General features: G+C 50.1%; 1 protein-coding gene across 1 annotated transcript in view; it reads right to left on the bottom strand.

The window, feature by feature from the left end:
* Nucleotides 1-24,095, bottom strand: part of ITGA9 (integrin subunit alpha 9) — a 366,775-nt gene extending 342,680 nt beyond the window's left edge. The window contains exons 1-3 of the mRNA XM_018067208.1: nucleotides 23,611-24,095; nucleotides 5,641-5,768; nucleotides 3,423-3,529 (exon numbers count right to left, since the gene is read on the bottom strand). Coding sequence (XP_017922697.1) covers nucleotides 3,423-3,529; nucleotides 5,641-5,768; nucleotides 23,611-23,795 — 420 coding nt within the window. The 5' untranslated portion in view covers nucleotides 23,796-24,095. The remainder of the gene's footprint in view (nucleotides 1-3,422; nucleotides 3,530-5,640; nucleotides 5,769-23,610) is intronic.

The raw sequence follows: 24,726 nt of genomic DNA, 5'->3' as shown, positions 1-24,726 counted from the left end.
AAAACAACTGAAAACAGGATCTCCACGAGAGAGTTGCACACCAATATTCACAGCAGCATTATTCGCAATAACCAAGACACGGAAGTAGGACTTCCCTGGCGATCCAATGAATGGCACAGAACTCCATACTTCCACTGCAGGGGGCACAGGTTCGATCCCTGGTCACGAAAATAAGATCCTACATGCCACACAGCAGGGCAAAAAAATTTTAAAGAAAGATGTGGAAGCAACCCAAATATCAATAGACAAATGGATAAAGCAAATGTGGTATATACATACAGTGAATATTATTCAGCCTTAAAAAATGAGGAAATCTTGTCCTATGCTTCAATGTGGATGAAACCTAGGGACACTATGCCAAGTGAAATAAGCTGGTCACAAAAAAGACAAACGTCTCACACAAATGGGATCATGCAGTATGTACAGTAGCTGAACTCTTAAGGAAAGAAAGTTGCCTGGGACTGGCGGGGAAGAGTGAGGCTGAATTATTCTTCAATAAGTTTAGAGTTTATTTTGCAAGATGTTAAAGTTCTAGAAGTCTGCTGTACAGCAATGTACATATAGGTTACTATACGATACACATAACAGTGGATACCATGGTAAATTTCGTGTTGGTTTTTGAGATCTGTTTTGATGTGGATCATTTTTAAAGTCTCTATTGAATTTGTTACAACACTGCTTTTGCTTTCTGTTTTGGCTTTTTTGACCCTGAGGCATGTGGGATCTTAGCTCTCCAACCAGAGACCGAACCTGTCCCCCCTATATTGGAAGGAAAAGTCTTAACCACTCGACTGGCAGGGAAGTCCCAACTTCATAGGGTTTTTTTCTTTTAAAGATTTCCTTGGGTTTTTGGCTGTGCTGGGCCTTCTCTAGCTGCCGTGAGCAGGAGCTATTCTTCGTTAAGGTGCATGGGCTCCTCATTGCAGTGGCTTCTCCACTTGCAAAGCATGGGCTCCAGGCACACAGGCACCAGTTAACTGCAGCACGTGGCTCAGTGGTTCTGCCGCGTGGGCTTAGCTGTGCTGCTGCCTGTGGGATCTTCCCAGACCAAGGACTGAACCTGTGTCCCTTGCATTGCAAGGCAGATTCTTAACCACTGGACCACCAGGGAAGCCCTCGGGTTGTTTTTGATCACAATACAAAAAAGCCACGAGGAAAGCAGATGCTGCTGGATGCCTCTCCTTCCCTACCCCCCACAGAGTAGCTTCCAAAATAGACGCTACAGTAATTGCATAAACCATGAAAAAATTAACTCTGCATACAACGAATTAGAAGCATCACAGGAGCATCATACTCCAGCTAGTCCTTTCCAGCTTCCTTGGCTCAAAGGTCCCCCTGATCCTCACCGCCCTTCACATCCACAGAGACAGCCCCTCCCAGTACTCTTTTGCAATAATGCAGAACCCTCCAGGAACAAGCTCTCGGCCACATGGAGGTCATCCTTCCAGGGGGAGGGGAAGTGTTTTCATGGGAGCAGCCTCTGGATCTAGGTTCGGAGCTCTCGGGACCCCTATACTGTGCTGCCACTAGAGCCCCATCTCCTTTGTTCTGAATACTGACCTCAGGCCACTCTGATTTACGGTCAGATCAGCTTCTTGTCTTCCTTCCGAGAGGATGACAGACAAGCCTCCTGGGCCTGGTCATGCAGTCAGGGTCAGGCCACCATGTCTGGGGGAAGGCAGATGTTGGAGAGGGTCCAGGGCAGTGGGTGACAGTGATTAAAGGGCTGGAAACCAAGGCAAATGCTGGGCTGGGGGGCTCAGCATGACCCACGGTGTCTAGTAGGGAGGCCCTGTGATGCTGGCGACAGCATCCAGCTGCTTCCTCTCTCCCCAGAGGGGCCCAACAGGGAAACGCCTGATTTGTGCTGAGAGGCAGGCAGAATTCAGACCAACAGCCCTTACCACTGAGAAGCTGAACGCGAAACGGGCTCCTTAGAGAGGGGTCAGAAACACTCTGCCTAGATCCTTAAGGAAAATCTGGTTTTCCCTGTGGATTAAATATACGTGAAACCCCCAGCTTTGCAGCCTGTGGCCCAAAGGAAGCCCTCCAGAAATGGCAGCTAGTATTATTTTCCCTTCTTGATCTCATGCCTTTATGACAAAAACATTTATATAGCTTCCAATAAAAGGCCTATGAAGTCAGAAACATAAATACATGTATACATGAACACATATACCAGGCTTTTCAATGAAACTGGGCACGTTAAGAACTTGAATGTTATACCTTAAGAGAAAAGTGTAAAGGACAAAAGTGGACGAAACAAGACCTCTGGGTCAGTTACAGATTCTGTTGAGGCCACGTCTCCTCTGTGCCAGCCGACGCAACAGCCAGTGGACATCTGTGACTACTGAGCACCTGCAATGTGGCAGAGTGACTAATTTTTTTTTTTCATGCGGACCACTTTTAAAACTCTTTATTGAATTTGATACAACATTACTTCTGTTTTACATTTTGTTTTTCTGGCCAGTAAGGAACATAAGAAAATGATTGGGACGACAAATGTTCTATATCTTGATGGGTGGGTGGTCACACAAGTGTGTATAAATGTCAAAACCCAAACTGTAATCTTAAGATCTGTGCATTTTATGGAAGGGCTTCCCTGGTGGCACAGTAGTAAAGAATCCGCCTGCCAAGGCAGGAGACTCAGGTTGGATACCTGCTGCTGCTAAGTCACGTCAGTTGTGTCCGACTCTGCGTGACCCCATGGACGGCAGCCCACCAGGCCCCCCCGTCCCTGAGATTCTCCAGGCAAGAACACTGGAGTGGGTTGCCATTTCCTTCTCCAACGCATGAAACTGAAAAGTGAAAGTGAAGTCGCTCAGTCGTGTCCAACTCAGGGACCCCATGGACTGAAGCCCACCAGGCTCCTCCGTCCCTGGGATTTTCCAGGCAAGAGTACTGGAGTGGGGTGCCATTGCCTTCTCCGAGGTTGGATACCTAGGTTGGGAAGATTCCCTAGAGAAGGAAACAGCAACCCACTCCAGTATTCTTGCCTGGGAAACCCCATGGACAGAGGAGGCTGCGGAGGGGTGGGGCTATAGTTCATGGGGTCGCAAAAGTGTCAGTCACGACTCAGCAACTAAACAACAACAATTTTATGTAAATTATACCTCAGTTTAAAAAGATACCCACAGGATAATGCTTACGTAATGATAGAAATTTATTAATACAAAGCACTTTCCACATACATTTCATTTGCCCTTTTTCAATAGCCATATCTCAGTACCCTGGAATAGACATTATTAACATTTGACAGACAAAGAAAATAAAAAGATGAATCATTTGTCCAAGCAGTCTTCCAGAAGAGGCAATCTCAAAGCCATGCCCTTATCGCCATGCCATCCAGCTTTGCAAAGGGGTCAAAGTCATTCATTTCCAGGCTGCCACCCCCTCCCCACGGCTCCCCCAGGAGGCCTTACCAGCACACGGCCATCAGCCTTGGGCTGCCGCGCCAGGCTGACCCCCATCCATTCATCATCTCGGTCTTCCCGGCAGGTCTTTCCACAGGGCATGCCCCGATTCTTCCCTGGAGGAAAGACAGAAAAGTCAGACCTGGATTGAGCAACGCTGTCGTCTACTTTCCAAAGAGCAGTCTACAACCCATGTGTTTGTTACTGTCAGTGAAAGCAAATCCCGGTGCCCAGTGAGGCCAGACGATACAAGTCAGGGGTGGAGAAGAGAAAGGTTTAGTGCAGGGCCCTGCAAGGAGACAGGTGGCTCGTACCTTAAAACCCCAAACTCCCAGAAAGCTCTCAGCAAAGGCCTTTCCTAGGAAAGGTGAGGGAGGGGCTGTGACAAACTTCTTGGTGTCAGATCCTTTGTTCCTGAGGTCAGGCCACAATGTTCCCATAAACCTCCACCCAAAGCAACGTTATTCTCTGTTCTGACAAGAAAGGACTCAAGTCCCAAGACTCAACTCTCATCCCCCGAGGTCCAGGCCTGGCTATGAGGAGGGGTCCCCGAGCAGGCCCGTCCCCCTGCCCAAGCGCTGGTCCAGTCCCCAGCCCAGGTCCTCCTGCCACGGTCCAGCCCAGCCGAGGAGGCGGCTCTCAGCCCCAAGCACCCTCAGGGTCAGGGACCATCATTGCTGAGGGAGCCAGGCACCCAGCACCCAGTGGCCCTCAGGCCACCCAAGTGGGGGCTGGGTTCCTCAGACTTCAACCCAGGGAGACACCTGCTGCCACTGCGCTGCAGAGGTTGAGGGAGGCACCCCGCCTCCTCCAGGCCTGGGCCAGGGCCGGTGGGCCGCCGTGACGACGGCTCAGGAGGACACAGCCCTTGGCGTGTCCCCGGGCCCCCGCCTCACCTGCTGCCTGAGGCTGAGGGCCTGGAGGGCCGGAGAGAAGGGCGACTTCCGCCTCTCACCACACTCTCCACTGAGGAGAACACCGCCCCGCCGACCATTGGCAGAGCATGACCTCTAACCTTCGCGCTAAGGGTCTCGGGGAACAGTCGCACGTCCGCGCCTACCACATCACCAGCCCATAAATGAGGAACTTGCAACAAGATGTAAATTGACTCCACCACCATGTATGTTGTTTAATTTGTCCGACTTTTTTTCATAGCAGGACTCTTCACCAAGGAAGCAAGGCGCTGATATATATTACAAAGTAAGCTTCTTAATTTGTTATGGACCAGTAATAGCCCACAAATCAGTCATGGAGAGTGCCATGGGCACCTCTCCTATTCTGCTAAAGAGAAGCATGACAATTCCTCATTTAATAAAAATAATAGAAGATCTTGAGGAGAAAGGACTTTGGCAAAATCGAGGACTCGAAGTGATGACTACCGTAAAATAACTGCTGCTTTGAGAACCGACTCTGTACCAAGCACAGTTCTGTGTATTCACGTCTATTATCCCATCGGTCCTCTCACAGTAATCCCGTGAGGTAGCTACCATCCTTCTGATTTTACAGGTGAGGACACTGAGGCCAAAGAGGCTCTGAGACATCCAGCAAGTCCCAACAAGTAACAGGCAGAGCGGGGCTCCAAACCCAGGCAGATCTGACGTCCAAAGATGCTGAACTTTCCACCAGACCAAGGGGGCTTTTAAAAACACCTATCAATCATATCTTTGCCTACTTAAATCATAAAACCTAACGTCACTTTTAATGGCCTCTCATCTTGTACGTATAACAGAATCCTAACACCTTACCCCAGTTCACCATGCCATCCTCCCCTGCGTCCATGGTCCCCTGCTCACCACTCCAGGGATGCTGGGCTTGCTCTGGATTTTAAAATGCCACAAACTTTCCTCCCATTGGCGATTCTGCCTCCAGCACATGCCCAGCTAAACGCTGGGGAGGTATCAAAGTCCAATCTAGATCAGATCAAATACTCACCTCCCCTCTTCTCTGATCTTTAGTTGTTTTAATGTCTCTTTTACCTACTAACTGGTAAGGCCCAGGATAGTAGGATCTTTGTTTGGTATATCCCAGTGCGTAGGAAGTAACAGGTACTCAGCACATGATGAATGGATGGGTGGATGGGTGGAAGGAGGAAAGGAAAGAAGGAAGGGAGGGAGGGAAGGAGGGAATGAAGGAGAGATGGAAAAGTGAGTGGATAGTTAGGAAGGAAAATAGGACAGTATGAGGATGGAGAACCCATCCCCATCTTGGCAGTGAAAAATCTACCCACCTCGAGCCATGTCCAGTTCGGTGCATCTCCGGTCGGGGTTGGTGTGGACTCGGCACTTAAACACAGCCCCAGGGGACTTCACTGAAGTGCTGTACTTGGAATCCGCCTTTGGTGCACCCACAAGGACCCTGCGCATCAAGGATAAAGGGCATTCGGTCACAACCCAGTACCAGGCAAGTGCAGCCAATGCTGAACCCTCACCCAGTCGTGAGTGTGTTGTCTGAATGCTGTCTGGGAGACGTTCCCCAGCATTATGCGGTGCTGAGGGTGGTGGGCGGGGAGGGGGGGCGATGGGGAGAGGCAGAAGGAAGGGCCTCCTACTGTGAACCCATCATGATTTTAACATGCCCAGAGAAAATCTGAGTTTTCTTGGGAACACATACCACCAAAGGGTTCCTATCCAGAATGTGAAGAATTCCCCCAAATCAATAACGAATAATAGACCAAAGACTTAAACAGATGCTGGACGAAAGAAAAGTGGCCAATACACATACAAAAAGATGCTCGACTCTATCAGTCACCAGAGAAATCCAAATGCAACACCACTTCACATCCTCTAGACTAAAACCAGGAAGACTGAAAACACCAAGTGCTGGCAAGGATACGGGGCCCCGGGGACCCTCACCTTCCTGGTCAGTGTGAACGATCACAGCCACTTTGCAAAACAAACCAACAGCTCCTAAGAAACCTATCCAGGTGCCTGCCCTCGGACCCAGCAATCCGCTTTCTAGGAACACACCCAGCAGAAACTCATGCATACGTCTATAGGAGACACGCACAAAATATTGGGTCTGTAATGGCCCCAAACTAGAAGAAACCCTAAGAGCCATCAATGCTAGAATACATAGCTAAACTGTGGTGTAGAAACAGAATTCCATACAGCAATGAAAAATCAATGAACAGTCAACTGCAACCTCAGGGACAAATCTCACAAACACTGCGCAAAAAAATACAGGGGACAGTAGTGTACTCAGTGCCTGAGTCCGTTTATCTGACATTCAAAAGCAGGTGAAATTTAAGGGTGGTGTTAGAGGTCAGGAACACACTGACCTCTCGGGAGAAGAAGAGGGGGTATAACCAGGAAGAAGGGTTTCTGGAGGAAGGTGCTTGAAAATGTTCTCTTTTTCAAACTGAGTTGTGTTTATATAAATGTGTGAATAATTTAAAATTGTGAAAATGTATTAAAAATTTTATGAATAAACAAAAAATGAGAAGTTTAGAAATGTCATTTCTACTGTGTCCCACTCTTGCTCCCCTCCCACGATATGTACCTTTAGGGTGACAGGAAAGAAGTAGCAACAGTGTGAAATTATAAACCACAACCTGTAGCCCAAGGCACACCGAGCTAGATGAGTTTGCCTACAACAGGGCAAGAACGTGGCTGTACGTCCTTTATCTTGAACCAGAAAGCTGCCCCAAGGATGTTGCTGCTGCTGAGTTGCTAAGTCGTGTCCAGCTATTTGCAACCCCACAGACTGTAGCCCGCCAGGCTCCTCCTAGCCCGTGGGATTCTCCAGGCAAGAATACTGGAGTGGGTTGCAATTTCCTTCTCTGGGGGATCTTCCTAACCCAGGGGTTGAACCTGCATCTCCTGCTTTGGCAGGCAGGTTCTTTACCACTGAGCCACAAGGCAAGCCTGCCCTGGAGATGAACCATCATCCCCAGCAGGACCCTACTCCCCAGAGGAGAAGAGCAAGACGTGCCAAGACGACAGAGAGACACATTTGGGTATAGAACATGTTACAAAAACAATTCTGACCTAGAGTTTTGTGCCTAGTTTCTGCAAAGTAGTCAATGGAAGAGCTGTAGCAGAAAATACTAGGCACCCTTGGTCAGGCACGGCTGGCACTGAGCTACAAGGACCTGTACAATGCAACTTTAAACAGAATCCATGCTCATGCTTAAAGAGCAGACAGTGCCAAGCCATTTGCTCAGTGGAACGAGAGCCTATATCTGATTCTGTGCTCAGTGGAACGAGAGCCTATATCTGATTCTGTGAGTTGCCCATATCTCATGCAGCCCAGAAAGGAAATGCAATTCCCCTCCCAACAGTATCAGGCATGTTATGAAAAAGCTCATGTCCCACTGGCCTGGGAACGGAATGCATTCTCCTTTATTCATCTCTGGACAAGGTGACTAATAGCACAGGTTACAAGGACCTTATGCAGCCCTCCTAGGGCAGCAGAAAGCTGAAGCAGGCTCCTCTCACTTGTTTCTGAAAGCCACCTTCATCTTGGGATCTCAAATGTTCACCTCAACCCTGGTCTCAGAATAACACTGCTCCCCTCTGACACTCCGGCTGAGCAAAGGGTTGCAGATCCTCAGATCAGACCACGGAGGACTGAGACCCTCAGATGGTCACTCAGCAAAGGCTGGCAGAGCCCACAAGGGACACCTCCCTAATCTGCTCAGGGACATGGTGTCAGGTTCATTAGGAGGCACGTGGGTCCCTGTGCTCAGTCCTTCAACCCCCAGGGAACAGGAAGGGTCTCCTTACTGGAGCCTTTCTTTCCAGCTCAGTCTTAGAGAGTCTGTATATCTGATCCTGTGAGGAATCGAATCACATCACACTGGGTGTGAGAGGAGCTGGGCCCCCAACAGTGGGGGTTCCTATAAGCTGCCTGCTGCTGCTCAGTAACACCCCAGGATCTGCAACCCCCTGACCCTGCACCCAGTGCTCCCGGGGCAACTCCCAGCCCCATTCTCACCACGACGGACCACAGCTGCAGAATCCCAAGCAGAAGCGGGGCTGGAACCCACTGCCTCTGGAAATCTTAGCAAGCACTTTCCCGAGCACGCCACGCCACCTCCATCACCCACACGAGGGCAGTTGGGCCGATCCACGGCTGCTCTCAGTCAAACGCAAAATGACCCTCTGAAGGAAACTCCAGTGAGAAGAAAGCCACATTAAGGGATCAATTTTCCCTCTGGCTTTGGGGGCTGGGCTTTGGAGTCACCGGAGCCGGCCAAGGGTGGCTCTCTCCAATGCTGGTTGTGTTTGCACAGGTGACAGTAATTAGCAGTTTGCCATCTCTACCCTGAAACACCCACCACCTTTCCACAAGGCAGACTGCAGGAGCTGGGGAGCATCAAATTCCTCCTCCACTCCAAAAGCCCCATGGGACAAGGCTGCGTCCAGAAATTCCCACCAACTCCCAATTTATATCAGCACAGTGAATAAACGCCAACTGCAATAGATGCTGCTTAAAAAAAAAAATCGCAAGAAATAAATAAGGGGGAGAATTCAATGTGTACAAAGAATGGGGAATGGCTGCAAGAAACAATGGCAGGGGACTTTCCTGGTGGTCTAGTGGTTAAGACTCAGGATTCCCAATGCAGGGGTCACAGGTTCGACCCCTGGTCAGGGAACTAAGATACCACACTCCATACAGCACAGCCAACTACATTTAAAACAGAAAAGAAAGAAAAAGTGGTCTATTTCCTCTATTGGTTATCCAGCCTGGAAAGCTTAAATCCCAGGATGGGTTCTCCCAGCCGAGAGCTGAGACAAAGAAGCAAAAATTTATTTCAAAATCTAAAGTTGTAGAAGGGAGACTTCCGGTTGGGTCACCACACTTCTACTGCAGGGGGGCACAGGTTTGATCTCTGGTCAGCGTACTAGGATCTCACATGCCATGTGGCACAGCCCAAAAATAGAGAAAGAAAAAAAAAATCTTGGAGAAAGGACCTGCTGAATCATACTTTCCTTCAAAGCCCAAGGTACTCAATGGTTCCAACAACAACGGCTGATGAAGCATCCGATTACCACCGTCTAGTTCAAACTCTTAATCAGCTGCTTGGAGGAGGAGGTTTCTTCCCCCCAAATCCTGTGTAACAGGAAATGAAGCAAGAGATAAGCGGGCATGTGTGCACGCGTGTGCCTGACATTCACAGGGTGGCTCGAGGGAGGACGAGCCTGTATCTCTGTGTTTACAGAACATCGTGGCTTCCTCCACAGCCTGGCGCTGCTCTTTACCTAGGCTGCAGGCCAGTAAGGCTGCTCCACAGCCCAGCTAATGAGCTTGCCTCTTCTGAAGTTAATTCACCTGGCTATCGGCCAGGCTGATCCTGAGAGAGAGGACAGAGTTCAGGGCACGCCACTGAAAAGATGACATTGGCTTTTCCTCTCGCTCTGAGTTACACAGACATACCCTTCCCCCCAAATCTTTCCTGGCACTCTTGAAAAGACAATAAGATGCTTCTTTCTTCTGTACAGTTACCATCTCAAGGAGCCGAGCGTCCCCGCCAACAGGCTCCTCATGAACAATCATCTGGCTGCTTCGGACCTTTGCTTGTTACTTCAAGTTGCGGTCCTCAGAGCAGCAGCATGGGAAACAACTGGGAGAATAAGGGGAAGGCGGAATCTCAGGCGCCATCCCTTTTCCACTAGATCAGAACGTGTTTTCTGGGTCTTCCCTAGTGGCCCAGCGGCTAAGACTCCGAGGTCCCAATGCAAGAGGGCAAGATTCAATATCCCTGGTCAGGGAACCGGATCCCCACATGTCGCAACTGAGAGTTCAAATGCCACAACTAAAGATCCCTCATGCTGCCACGAAGATCGAAGATCCTGCACGTAACAAATAAGAACCGGTGCAGCCAGACATAAATAAAAATAAAATAAATCTTCTTTAAAAAGAACATGCATTTTTTTTACAAACTCTCCAGGTGACTTCTAAGGGGTCTAGAACCACCTACAGTGATTACAAACAATCACTTTCATCTGGGGCCAGTATGAACAGATGACCCCTGAGAATCAAGCTCTCCTCTATCCCACTCCCAGTTAAAGATGCACAGAAACTGCCCAGGCAGTTCCCAGAGTCTGCTCCTTAACTCAGAGCTCGGGGTCCTCATTACGAGGACCGCCAGCCTGTACTGGGCAGGAGGAGTGTGCAGGTGTTGGGCTAGGCTCCCTCTGGGCTGAACTGCATTTCATCTTCACCACAAGCCTGCGGGAGGCACTGATATTATCCCTCCTTTACAGATGGAGAAGCAGGTGGCCACACGAGGTCATGGCACTCACCTGAGCCCACAGAGACGCCAAGTGCAGCACGCACCCTGGCAGTCGGCTGCAGTGCCCACTCCCCTACTCTGCCCTCCCCACATCAGCCAGAAAGGAGGAACAGGGAGCCGACAGGGGCCAGCCACTCACACGTGTGACCTTGTCTGGAAAAGGCGCCTGACGCTCTGCAGGTGGCCCTGCGCTGAGACTCTGGATTGGAAGCTCCGTCCCCAAAGGATGGAAGCAGGCCTTTCTCCTCCCCATGAGGCCGAACTGCACTCGCCTTCCCGCTTTCCCAGAACATTCACTTTGCTGGTGCAAAAGTGCTGCCCAGAGGTTAGCCACCCCCAGCCGCTCGCCCCACCCGACTCCGCCGCGCTGAAATTTTATTGAAGTAATGTGTGCATGTGGGCTCATTTGTGTCCGACTCTTTGCAACCCCCGTGGACTGTAGCCCCATGGACTGTAACCCCCACAATCTATAGCCCCGGGTTCTCCAGGCCCGAAGAGTGGAGTGGTGTGCCATTTCCTTCTCCAGGGGATCTTCCCCACCCAGGGATCAAACCCTCGTCCTGTGTCTCCTGCATTGGCAGGCAAGTTCTTTACCAGCTGACCCACCGGAGAAGCCATTATTTACAGTAGATTTAAAATGTTTTGTTAATTTCTGCTCTACAGCACAGCTACTCAGCTATTCATATGTAATCTTTTTCATATTCTTTTCCTTTATGTTTTGTCACAGGATATTGAATATACAGTTCCCTGTGCCATACAATAGGACCTTGATGTTTAGGAGAGAATAAAAGCAAAACATTCTCTGGTATAAATTGTACCAATGTATTCTTAGGTCAGTCTCCCAAGGCATTAGGAACAAAAGCTAGAAATAAACAAATGAGACCTAATCAAACTTGCAAGCTTTTGCAACAAGGAAACCTAGACAATATGAAAAAAGAACCTACAGAATGGGAGAAGATATTTGCAAACAATGCGACTGACAAGGGATTAATTTCCAAAACATACAAACAGCTTATACAACTCAACAACAACAAAAAACAAGCAACCCAAACAAAAAACGGGCAGAAGACCTAAACAGACATTTCTCCAAAGAAGACCTACAGAGGGCCAATAGGCACGTGGAAAGATGTTCAACATCGATAATGACTAGAGAAGTGGAAATCAAAACTACAATAAGGTGCCGCCTCTCTACATGAGCAGTTCACGCACCTATCTGGAAATGCGGACCCATCTGTTTATCTGCCAGCCCCAGCCATGCTCACGGATTGTCTGATTTCCCATCCGAGGCAATCCTGCCAGGCAGCGTCTCATGCGTGTTACTGAGATGAGGGACACACTGCTCGTAAGTGGCAGAGCCGGGGTGTGAACCCAGGGGTCCATGCCCAAGGGCGCTCATGTGTGTTACTGAGATGAGGGACACACTGCTCGTAAGTGGCAGAGCCGGGGTGTGAACCCAGGGGTCCATGCCCAAGGGCGTGCTCTTTCCAGTCCCTCTGAACTCCCTCCTATGTGGCAGTTTAAGTGCGCTCCATTTTTCCAACACAGCCACTTCCTTGGTTGACCTGTGTGGGGGAAGCTGGTCACCAGGGCTCCCATCCAGCCACCCATCCAGCTCTGAACCTACCCTCCACCCTCTGAGTGCAAACCACGGGTCAATTCCCCAGGGACACAGGTGGCAGGAAAGGGTTGAACCACAGCTGCCTCCTAGGGAAGGCTTGGAACTGACATTGTCCCCAAGGTTCCCTCTCTACCACAAATACCGCAGCGGTGATTCCGCAGGGCAAAATTACAGCCAGACCAAGGACAGCAAGCGGGGATTAAAAACCTTAAACCCATTAGGTTTGCTTTCAGGCATTTGATCCCCAAACCAAAACTTCCCTGGGGACCTATGTTTTAGTTATAGGAGTAGAATTTAATCGCTGCGTGTCCACCGCACCTCAGGGAAACCCCAGGAATCACTCCACATCCATTCCTAGGCAAAACGCAGCCAGGACTGGACGAGCCAGAGCCAGGAAAGCCACCTGACCACGCCAAATCCTGCACTCCCTGAGAAGGAAACTGGTGGAATTCCATGATCAACTGGGAAAGAACAGAGTCACAGGGCGGGGCCCGCCTCAGGGAGGAATTAAACCCCCCGGCCGCCCTGGATGGGAATAAAGGGTCCTCAGAGGCTGCTGCCCCGGCCAGGGGCTCAGGCCCTGGTAGATACACCCAGAGAAGGAAATATGGCGAACAGCTGAGGTTTTCCTTCCCCACCTGAAAGCATCAGGGAGACATTAAAATCTGAGAGGCAGAGCAAGCTGCAGAACTCTGGGGACCTGGGTCTTGAGGTCTTCCTATTGGTTTCTTGAGAAAATTTTTCTTCTCTAAGAAAAACAGGTCAATACTTGTACTTTTTGGCTAACATCCTCACGAGCTCCTTGGAAGTGTGCATCTACCTCCCAGACTTATCTGGATGCTGGCATGAAGGTCAGGGCTCCCCAGAATAGGAATGGCTTCCGATCTGCTCTCTGAGAGAAGGAAGAGCCGTGCAAAATGACAGGTTTTATCGCACACTTGTCAGAACAGCCATCATCAAAAAAGACCACAGATAACAAACGTAGAGAAAAGGGAACCCTCCTACACTGCTGGTGGGAATGTAAACTGGTGCAGCCACCAGGGAGGTTCCTTAAAAACCTGAAAATAGAATCACCATATGATCCACAAGTCTATTCCTAGAAAACAAAAAGATTCGAAAAGATACATGCATCCCAATATTCACAGCAGTATTATTTACAATAGCCAAGACTTGGAAGCAGCCTAAGTGTCCGACGACAGATGAATGGATAAAGATGTGGTATATATACAATGTGATATTACTCAGCCACAAGAAAGAAAGCAAATGGCAAAATTTCAAGAACATGGATGGACTTGGATGGTGTTATGCTCAGTGAAATAAGTCAGAGAAAGACATATACTATATGCTATCACTCATGTGTGGAACCTAAGACATAAGACAAACAAATGAATATAGCAAAACAGAAACAGACTCAGATATAGAGAACCAGTGCTTGCCAAAGGGAAGAGGGAAGTGGGGAGGAGCAAGATAGTGGTAGGAAATTGTGCGTGTGTTAGTCACTCAGTCGTGTCTGACTCTTGCAACCCCATGGACTGTAGCCCACCAGGCTCCTCTGTCCGTGGAATTCTCCAAGCAAGAATACTGGAGTGGGTAGCCATTCCATTTTCCACAGATCTTCCTGACCTAGGGATTGAACCCAGGTCTCTGCATTGCAGGCAGATTCTTTACTGCCTGAGCTACCAGGGAAGCCCTAAAGCAGTACAAATTACTGTACATAAAATAAATAAGCTACAAGCAAACATTGAACAGCACAGGGAATGTAGTCAATATTTTATAATTACTTTATAAGTATGATCTATAAAAATATTGAATCACTATGTTGTACACTTGAAACATGTAATATTATAAACCAATTATACTTGGGTTTTAAAAAGATTTTTAAAAATTTCAGGCTTTACAATCCCACAAGTCTCCTATTAAAGTAGCCAACTCAGATCTTTGGAAACAGATATATGAATAAATAAAGAAAAATGCAGATTGATGCTGAGCATGACCAAAATTTTAGAGACGACACATAATAAAGAGCGCCTCATTCATTTCTGTATGGAGTGCTGACGTTCAAATTTTGATAGATGAATGAATCAACAAATGCTCTGAAAGCAAAATTTTAGCATCTGAAGTCAGGACGAAGATCACTAGCTTGGAATGTTGGACCAAAGAAACAGTAAGAAAGAGCTACTCAGATTTAGCCAGGTTCTACTATGTGGTGCATGTTATGTTTCAGGCTTTGCAGACAAAATCTCATTTAATTCCCCCCACAATGTCATGCAGTACAAACTCTCCCTGTTCCTCTTTCGTAGAGGAGAGACTGAGGCTCAAACACCTGAAGTAACTTGCTAAGAACACACAGCTTCTAAATGGGGGCGAAGTCAGGCCAGCAGGGCCACTGTACATCTCGACAGCCCCCCTGCTATGGCTCAGACCACGGATTTGGTTGTTGCTAGGGAACCAGGGGCCATAAGGAAGGCAGAGTCAGGAAGGACCCCACTCCCCTGAGTGTAGAAAGTCCACTTGAGGACCCGAGCTGGTGGAGAGGTGGTGCCAGGACCCTGCGCATTGCTGCCCCTGTGGGGCCCTGCACACAGCCCGCTTTGCTCTGGGGTGTGTGCGTGTTGCAGCATTTCCAGGCTACACAATCCAGAAGGGCTGGGAGAGCTTCAACACACCAACAGAGGGACTGAGATGGAAGAAATTCATTCCCTGCCTTTTTGATGCTGAGCTTTGCAGGGGGCGGGGGGCAGACCTAAATCATCTTTGCTCTCAAACTGCTGGCCATTTATACAGAGATTCTGAGTCTGAGTGGGTTTCTTTAACAGTGTTACAAATCCAGGGGTGAATCCTAAACACCAGCAGATCTGGCATCCTTCCCCATCTACTCTCCAAAGAAAACTTTTTCAGTAAGCCCTGGGAGCCAGGAGCCCTCAAGGGAGCAGATGGAGGGAGGGAAACCCAGAGAGGTTGGGACGGATACAAGGAATATTCCAGAACGCTCCATATTTCCTAGGACATATCTGTCCTAACTGACCTAGGGTGAGAGCAGACCCTACAAACATCCCTGGCAGAATGACTGGTCCCTCTTTCCTGAGGGATTGGGCATCTCTGGAAAGCAAAACCCCAGTATCTCCACACAGGTAGCCAGCAGGTCCTGAATAAACATCTGCAAAGGGTATCATTGGTAAGCTTCCAGAACCTTCTCAGGAAAGCAGGACAGAGTCTCACAACACAAATGTCTGGGTGCCTTGAGGCCCTAAACTCTTAACACTTGCCTTCTTGAGAGGCAAAGGTGCAGGCCTCAGTTCAACTACTCTGTCCCTCCATGCCTCAGCTTCCCCCTTGTGAATGAGGCTACAATGACGACTAGCTGAAGCAACTGCAGGGACCGTTAAGTGAGTTAACGCACATGAAGCACGTAGACCGGTACTCAACACGGGCTAAGCAATCAGCAGTGCTGTGGCTGCCGCTGCTACAAACTTCAACTCGTAACCAGAGTCCCAGAAAAGCAGAAACTGGGGACCAAGTGACCCCGTGGTTTCAAAGACTGGATTCTCACCAATCTTGGATTCACTTTCACTTCCTAAGGATCCCTCTAGAAAAAAAAAAAAAAGGTGACGATCAAACACTTTTATCTGCTTTAGTTGGTCACCAAATCCACATGGCTTAAAGCTTTGTGGGTCACAAGATACCAGGGTTGCAGCTCTGGTCAGTGACTCAGGGTAAGGTGGGAGCTCTCTTCCTCCTCTGCCCCTCGCCTGTGATTTCCCTGAGGCCAGCAAGAGGCAGCCTGCAAGTCTGCTTCAGGGCTCATTCTAACAGCCCAGAATCCCAGCAATGCCCGGGCTGATACAACAGGATGAGCAGGAGCACAGATCATCCCAGACACGCTGCAGGCCAAGGGACACATCTCACACGGCCCTTCACACACGATGGGCTCCGCGTCCACCACTGAGGCATCCAGCACCTCGTGCCATCCAGCTGCAAGGGGACAGTTAGCTGACAGCCGCCAGCTGCTGCTGCTTCCAGGCAATCAAGCTGAGGCCAGGCCTTCCCCAGGCAACCAAGGGGACTGACTATGATCATATGGAGTGCTGGGGATTGGGGGTGCCCCTGTTGAGTTGGCCGAGACTTTTTCTTACTGATTTTTATTGAAGTATAGTTGATTTACAATGTTGTTAATTCCTATTATAGAGCAAAGTGATTCAGTTGTATATATATATACATATATTCTTTTTTTTTAATATTCTTTTCCACTATGGCTTATGATAGGGTATTTTCTAAATTGGAGGATAGTTACTTTACAATGTTGTGTTAGTTTCTGCTGTACAGCAATGCGAATCAGCTGTTAAGTATGCTTATATCTTCTTCCTCTTGACCCTCCCTCCCACCCCCTCATCGCACCCATCTAGGTCATCACAGAGCACCAGGCTGAGTTCCCTACTCTATACAGCAGCTTCCCTCTAAGTTGGCTGAGACTCTTATCAGGCCTGCATCACCATCTGAGGCTTTCCCTGCCCAATTCTGTTTCATCTCCCCTGTTCTTTCATCCGCCTTACTCCCCATCCCCATAATTCTTTTCAACTCCTATCTCTGTCTTAGCATCTGCTTCCCAGAGGACACAGACTGACCGAGGGCCCCAGTGCACACTGATTACCCAAGGCTGCAATGGACCCTGGTCAAGGCATGTAACTCCGTGAGCCTTACTTTTCCATCTGGCAAACTGGACACCGGTCACCACGTGGTCCCAAAGATTCCCCTAGAGACTATTACACTTGTGAAAGATTGGACCTCTTGCAGATGCCCAGCAAGTCCTATCTGATGGGGTTGTTTTGATTTCTTAAAGTTACATGCTACTCCCTTGAAAGCAAGTGGTTTCTGAGAACACCATGGCTGCTTTTAATAAATGTGACAACAGCATCCTCCGCAGACAGATCACAATGGGAGTTATCAGAAGGAGACCGTTTCCTGACCGGCAGCAGCTCGCTGGGGACTCAGAGCTGGCCAGGGCCCGGCCCTTCACACTCTCACACTCTGGGCTGTTAGAGACTGGCGGGAGAGAGTCTGTCTTCTTGCCCTGGAAGGTTCTCTCTGGAGTGTGACAGCTGCCTCTGGCCCGGCTAGCGTTCAGCACTAGCTCAGGAAACAGCACCCTCGCCAGCTTCTTGAGATCTTCAGGGAAATGTCACGAAAACCCTCAAGGGATGCTGTCTGGGGCCCCTTAGAACTGGGGCCTCATACACGTGTCACCTCTTCTTGAGCACTTTGAAAGAGCAGGCACTGCAGGGCTAGTAAGAACCGGGAACAAGATCTGAAAAAGCTACTTCCAGAAAACCCAGATGGGGAAGTGGGGTTATAGCCCGTCCTGGGAGCCGGGCATGGAGAGCACAAAGACCTCGCCACAGAGGTTATGAGACAGCCTGGCTACCACCAGCATTTCTGGGTGCCTCTGCACAAAGTCAGGTCGGGGCGGGGAACAGGGCCCATGGTCCCAGGATCCCCCTTCTGAAGGTTCTATCTTCATGGGGCTCTTTTCTGCCCATCAGAACTCCCCAAGCCTGCCTGAGGACCTGCTCTCCCACATCGGAGCCCACATCTTATTTCTGCCTGACGTACAAGGCAAGAAGCCCACAGTCTTCTCACCCATCAGGCTGAGTGGATTTTTCATTCTTGAATCCCCAGCCCTCAGCATAGAGCAGGCACTCCAATGTTTGATGGATGAAAAGAGGCCGCCAGCTATTAAGCTTTAATTAAATTTAAGCTCCCTCATTTCAGTTTTAATACTCAGATATGCAGAGGCTGACTTTTTTTTTTTTTTTTTGGTTACATCCCCTTTGGATCTCTATCGAGCTGTTTAAGACACAAATCAGGGACTTCCCTGGCAGTCTGGTAGTTAAGACTTCACCTTCCAAGGTGGGGGGTGCCAGTTTGATCCTTGGTCAGGGAACTAAGATATCACATGCCTCATGGCCAAAAAAATCAAAATGTAAAACAGAAGTGATATTGTAAAAAATTCAATAATAAAAAAAAGGGACACAAGTCATTGCTCCAAACAAGCACTGGAACTCTCTGCAATGGTGAAAATGTCCTGTGTGCTGTTGAAAACAGCATCCACAAGGCACATGTGGCTACTGACAAGTTGAAATGTAGTCGTGTTACTGCAGATCTGAATTCTTCATTTTATTTGGCTGCATTTTTTTTTTAAGGCTACACAGCATGGGATGCAGGATCTTAGCTCCCCAACTAGGGATCAAACCCATGCCCTCAGCAGTGAAAGCACAGAGTCTTAACCACTGGACCACCTGGGAAATCCCTGGTAGTAATTAACTTAAATGGCAATACACCTGGCTCGTGGCCACTGCACTGGAAGTGCAGAACCAGCTAGCTCGCTCTCTTAACTCTCAAGCTTCATGCAAATGAGAGGATGCCATGTCCCCCTCGGCTCTGAATCGCCTCCTGTTCCTCACTGAGTGATGCTCAGACAACCTTAACAAAGCGCAGTGCCGGCGCCTCTTCCATTTCCGAGCACTTGCTCTGGGCTGGAGCACGGCAGTCTTGATGTGTCCCGGGAGATGGGGCAGGAAGCACGTCTCCAGAAAGGAAGCCAGGGCACCCAACCGCCTCAGACTCCGGGGCGTCTGGGGCCAAGAGGAAGGAGGGGAGGGGAGGGTGTGAAAGAACCCCGTTCCGGGGCCTGGACGTCTGCCGGGCTGCATGTATTTATCTCACAGGGTGTCACAGTTGTCTGCCCTGCAGCTGAGGGACTGTCCATGTCTACAGGAAGGGGACAGAAATCTGCTTTGTCCGTGTTCCCTGGTACCTCTTGCTCATTGTTCAAAGGGGGCGAGAAGAGCCGGGGGGTGGCAGGTTTGGGAGAGGACGCCAGCTCAGGGCAGGCAGATGGGGATCACTGGGAAAAAATAGAAACCAAGTCCCTTGCGTGTTTGCATCCAAACTGATACCAGCGACATCTATCACACTCCCTGGGGTACTGCGTCCACCTGGCCACGGGGACAACGCTCACTGCCCAGAGCATGCGGCAGAGGCCACTCAAGCCACGCCCTCGGAGAGAGGCGGGGTCGTGCTCCCTTCTCAAGGCAGCATGACGGCAGGTGCAGGATGTAGGGTCCGCGGCTCAGAAGGCAAGCCCCCCCCCACCCCACACACGCAGAGGAGCACCTCCGGTCAGTGACAATTCTGGTTTAAAAACGAAATGCTCGGGATGCTCAGTTATGGGGTTCGAGAAGACGCGCTGGTTCCGCTGACAGAGCACGTGCGGGTGCTCCGTGATGTGTGCCTGGAGGGCCCTCGGTCTGGGGACCCCTCCTCTCTGGCGCCTGCAGAGCCCCCATTGACTGTAGTCTGAGTGCTCTCTCACCACACAGCACTCCCCTCCCTCCTTACCTTACACAAGACAAATCCTCCCACCTGTAAAAAGGTGTTTAGTTAGCCTGAGGCAAAACTATTAAACCATGAAAGACTGAATGAAGAAGCTAAAGAATAATCTCTGCTCAAGAAGAAAGAAGACATAAGGTTTAGTGAACACGGCCTTCTGTTCCATTCAGGGTTTCAATACATGTCTTTTCCTCATCACATCTATCACTTACCTCCCACACCCAACCCGACTCTCTGTCATCTTTATATAAGTCTCCTTCATGCAGGTGGCTCTGCTCTCCCATTGGACTGGAGCAGCCCTTTGGTACGTTACTCCACAGTTAATACATCCCCCTAAAGTTCACATTTCAGCTTCAGTGGCACTATGGAAACTCAGAGAAAATGCCTGAAAGCCTCCCTCCCTCTCTGACGGAGTGATTCTAAGCCCAGGAACTTATGCAAAGGAAATAATTAAGGATGTCTGCAAGGCTTTTGTTAGAAGGATGTTTACCCTGCTGCTGTTTATAATCGTGAATCATTGGGAACAACTTGCCTGTCCCCCAAGCAAAGCTAAAAGATCCAGGACCCAAGGACTGCCTGGTAGGTAGAGACCAACCATCAGTCACTAAGTCAATCAACAAACCCCAGAGCTGAAAGTTAAGGTAGAGACAAGTAACAGTTCCAGATTCCACAGGGCCTGAATTGTACAAATATAGGGCAACTACCCTTAAGAAAATGAATACAAAATTATGAGTACAGGATTAAGCATAGGGCCCAGGTAGAGGCCTATGCAAGTGAGAGGCCTTTGGAGGAAGTTTTATCAGTATCGAAAAAGTCTAACCTCTAAAGATAGAAGGAAAAGAAAGAAGAAATAGGAGATGCTGGAAGTCTCTTCCTTCAAAGGCCATGGTATACCAAGACTGGGCAGCCCAGTTAGCAGAGAATAATGTTCAAGGTCTAAGACCAAGAAGCAGGAGAAGGGAGATAAGAACAGGGAGAAAGATGCTTGGCGGTGGTTGAGTCGCTCAGTCATGTCTGACTCTTGCGAGCCCGTGGACTGTAGCCCACCAGGCTCCTCTGTCCGTGGGATTCTCCAGGCAAGAATACTGGAGTGGGTTGCCATTCCCTTCTCCAGAGGATCTTCCTGACCCAGGAATCAAACCCGGGTCTCCTGCATTGCAGGCCGATTCTTTACTGACTAAGCTATGAAGGAAGCCCAAGATGCTTGGAAGAAACAGCAGAAGGATACAAGTCAAGGAGATAAGCAAGAACTAATACAAAATTAAGGCAGTGTGGAGTGGGGGGAGAGGCAAAGGAAAACTGCTTTAAGTAGATCACAGGAGGGATTAGTTGGTACTTGAAAAATTATGGGGACAAGCAGTCAGATAAAAAGAGCAGGGTGTTGGGAGACTGGGATTGATATACATATACACTACTATGTGTAAAATAGGAAATTAATGAGAACCTACTGTAGAGCATAGGAAACCCTACATAATACTCTGTGGTGACAGAAAGGGGAAGGAAATCCAAGTAAGAGGGGACATACATACAGGTATAACTGATTCACCTTGTGTACAGTGGAAACTAACACGACGCTGTAAAGCAACTATACTCCAAGAGAATTTAATAAAAATAAGTCATGGAGATGTAATATGCAGCCCAGTGACTATCGTTAACAATACTGTATCGCATGTTTAAAAGTTGCTAAGAGAGTAAGTCTTCAAAGTTCTCATGGCACACCAAATGGTAACTGTCTGATGACAGATGTTAGGATGAACTTATTGTGGTGACCATTTCATAATATATACGTGTATCAAGTCATTATGCTGTACACCTGGAATTAATGTTATATGTGAATTATATCTCAATAATAATATAAAAAAAGAATAAGAAAAAAAAAGAGTAGCGCACTCAGTATAAGCAGCAGAGAGAAAGCTTTGAGAGCAGCAGCCTGGCTGTGATGAGGGGCTCCTCTGAATCCCTGAAATATCTGCGCCACATCTCCACTGACACCACGCCACTAACCAGCATGACCCTCCATCCTCAACCCCTCTCTGCCACATACCCTGGGTCTTTTCCTGCCCTTGCCAAATTTATTCACATCACACAGGCTTTCTTCATCCTCTTTTTTAAAACAAAGCAGGCCGGGAACATCCCTGGTGGTGCAATAGTTAAGACTCTGTGCTTCCACTGCAGGGGGCCCAGGTGTGATCCCTGGTTGGGGACCTAAAGATCTCACATGCAGTGCGGCTTGGCCAAAAGGCTTTAAAAAAAAAAAAGGGCAGACTGAACTCTTTTTCCAGGTCTTGACTCCCCCTACTTGCTCTGAGCTAGGGCAGCTTCCACCTGTGGCCCGTCCAAGTCCAGGAGGTAGGTCCTGGCAGCTCTCTGTACGGTAAAGGTCCTCCGGCATCAGTGATGCTTCAGCTTCCCCGCCCGCCCCTCCTCAGCAGCCCCCTGCCCTGACTAGTCCTATTTTTGACAGCCCTCCTCATACGCTTTGTGCCAAGGTCACACAGTCCCGGAGCCTAGCCTCGGATCCTGGGATGTGTTCTCTACATGCTCCTGCCCAGGCCACCTTCTCTACCAAATTCAAAGTCCACAGGGGACACTGAGTACACGGGAGGACACAGAAAAGGTGTCAGCCTGCTTTGCTGTCAAGGGGGGATTTGGCAATTGCAGGAAATGACAGTTGGCCTTTAACTCAGAAACTGGGGTAAACAGTAGGGAGGGAGACAGGGAACTGGGCAGGAGCTACACAAAGACCTTCAAAGCTGGTTCTCCTGGAGGCAGCTCTCCGAAACATCATGATTGTTAAAGGGCTGGCAGGTCACAAAGTTCCCGATTTTCCAGGAATGCTCAGGACTTGAATCTACTAACCCTCCCAGTTCCATCAGTCTCTGACCAAATCCAGGTGGAACTGCAAGCTGAGCACAGAGGAGGTCTGACTTTGCCCTTCCAGCCTGCAATCCCTTAAGGATGCTCACAATAAAACCAGTCCTGGACTAGCTGCCACCTGGGCCCCCACTGGGGAACTATCCACGCCCTACCTCTTTGAGGAGTGCCTGACCTCTCCTGTGGTTGTTTCACTTGCTCTTATGCCGGAGGAAAGGGCCAAGGAGAGACCAACCTCCCTGGTGCTTCTCCTCTGGGGTTGGCCACTCAAGCTCTGCGCCCCTTTGCAGATAGTGCCTAATGAGGAGAGCTCCCACCCCTAGGGGCTCTCAGGGGGACATTCAGGGGGCAGCTGTCCTCCTCGGCCGCTATATAGTGCTTGTCTCCAGGGCAGCCGCCTCCATGTGCGGTGAGACCCAGGCCGCCCCAGAAATCACTCACTAGCCAGCCCTACCGGCCTTGTCACTGAGCGTCCTGGATTGTCCGCCTTCCCGACCCTCTCGGCTCGCTTCCCCAGAGGGGCTGATGAGCCTGAGGACCACTCAGCTGGCATCTCCCCCAGGCACACCGAGCCCACTCGCCCTCGCATTTCGAGGTTACGCTGCTTCCAGCGGCAGAGCCGGCAGAAGAGGCTTAAACCGAGCAGTCGTGGTGGGGGGTGGGGGGAGTCACCAAGAGTTCTCGAAACTGAGAAGTCTGCCGGTCACCCCGGAGAGGGACTTTCGAGGTGCTGGCCCGGCCTCTGGAGCCCCGTGGAGGCAGAGGAACCAAGTTACTTGGCGACCCCGAGTTAAGCCGAGACTGCCTGGGAGGCCGAGGGGCAATTCCGGTGATTCTCCCACCCGGAGAGGCGCCCGGCCCCCTCCGCCTGGGGAGCCCACCGGGTCGTCCGGGACCGGAGACCGTGTCTTCCCTCGTCCCTTCTTTTCCTAGGCGGCCGGGCTGCGCGCAACGGAGACATTTAAATCGCCCCCTCGGGACGGCGGCGTGGAGAGGCCGGAAAGGCGGCGGCGGCCTGGGGGCTGCAGCGGGACCCGGCCGGGCCGGGCTGCGGTCGGGGTCCGGGCCGGGAGGGCACTCACCAGCGCGTGTTGTCGTGGAAGTGCTCCAGCACAGCGTAGCCGAAGAAGGACCCGGCAGGACCTTGGAAGCGCACTGGGCGCTGCGGGTCCAGGTTGTAGGCGCCCGCAGGGGTCCCTGCAGCCACTAACGCCAGGAGCAGCGCGCGGAGCCCCCCGGCGCCCCTCTGCGCCGCCGAGCCGCCCATCCCCAGCTGGCCGCCGCCCTCCCCTGAGCCCCGCGAGCAGGGCGCCGAGCGCGCCGGCGGAGGGGCCGAGGGGTCCGCCGACGGCCGAGAGGCTCCTGGGGGCCGGAACCCTGCGCTCGGGCTCAGGCGGGACGCGGTGCCGGGCTGGGGGCGGTGGGCCGAGCGGGCGCCGTAGGAGAGCACAGGGGCGGCCCGGAGCGGCCGGCGTCGTCTGTCCAGCCGAGAAGTGTGCGCGCTCGGAGCGAGTGGGTCCCGGGCCGGGCGGCGCTGGACTGCGGAGAGGCGCGCCCGCGGGGTGGGCGGCCTGAGTGGCCGGCGGCGGAACGGCGCAGCAGCGCTCCCTGCGGGCCGCGAGACCGGCACCACCTCCCGCGGCCGCGGAGGAGCCGAGACCCGCCCCGGCGCCGGGTCCTGAGGCCACCCTACTTGTATTTTGTGTTTTTACTCATTTCTTGATATGTCTTTGTAGGAACCATTAATTTTATTAATTTTTTAAAGAACCCACTTTTAACGTTAATGATTTTTTCTGTAACGCATTTACTTTCCAATTTTAAAATTTTATTTATCAATTTGTTTTTATCTTTCTTTTCTTCTACTTTCTCTAGATTTGCAACATTTTTCTCTAGTACCATAAGATGAACGCTTAGATTTTAAGCCTATTTTTCTTTTTCTAATATATATATATTTTTGTAATATGCATTATATATAAAATATTATATTGCTCCTTGAAAGAAAAGCTATGACCAACCTGGACATTATATTAAAATACAGAGAACTTACTTTGCCAACAAAGGTCTGTCCAGTCAAAGCTATGGTTTTTCCAGTAGTCATGTATGGATATGAGAGTTGGACCATAAAGAAAGCTGAGCAACAAAGAATTGATGCTTTTGAACTGTGGTGGTGGAGAAGACTCCTGAGAATCGCTTGGACT

The sequence above is a fragment of the Capra hircus genome, chromosome 22 (assembly GCF_001704415.2).
Source record: "Capra hircus breed San Clemente chromosome 22, ASM170441v1, whole genome shotgun sequence".
Classification (NCBI taxonomy): domain Eukaryota; kingdom Metazoa; phylum Chordata; class Mammalia; order Artiodactyla; family Bovidae; genus Capra; species Capra hircus.
The sequence above is the reverse complement of the archived record's forward strand: the minus strand, read 5'-3'. Positions and strand labels throughout refer to the sequence as shown.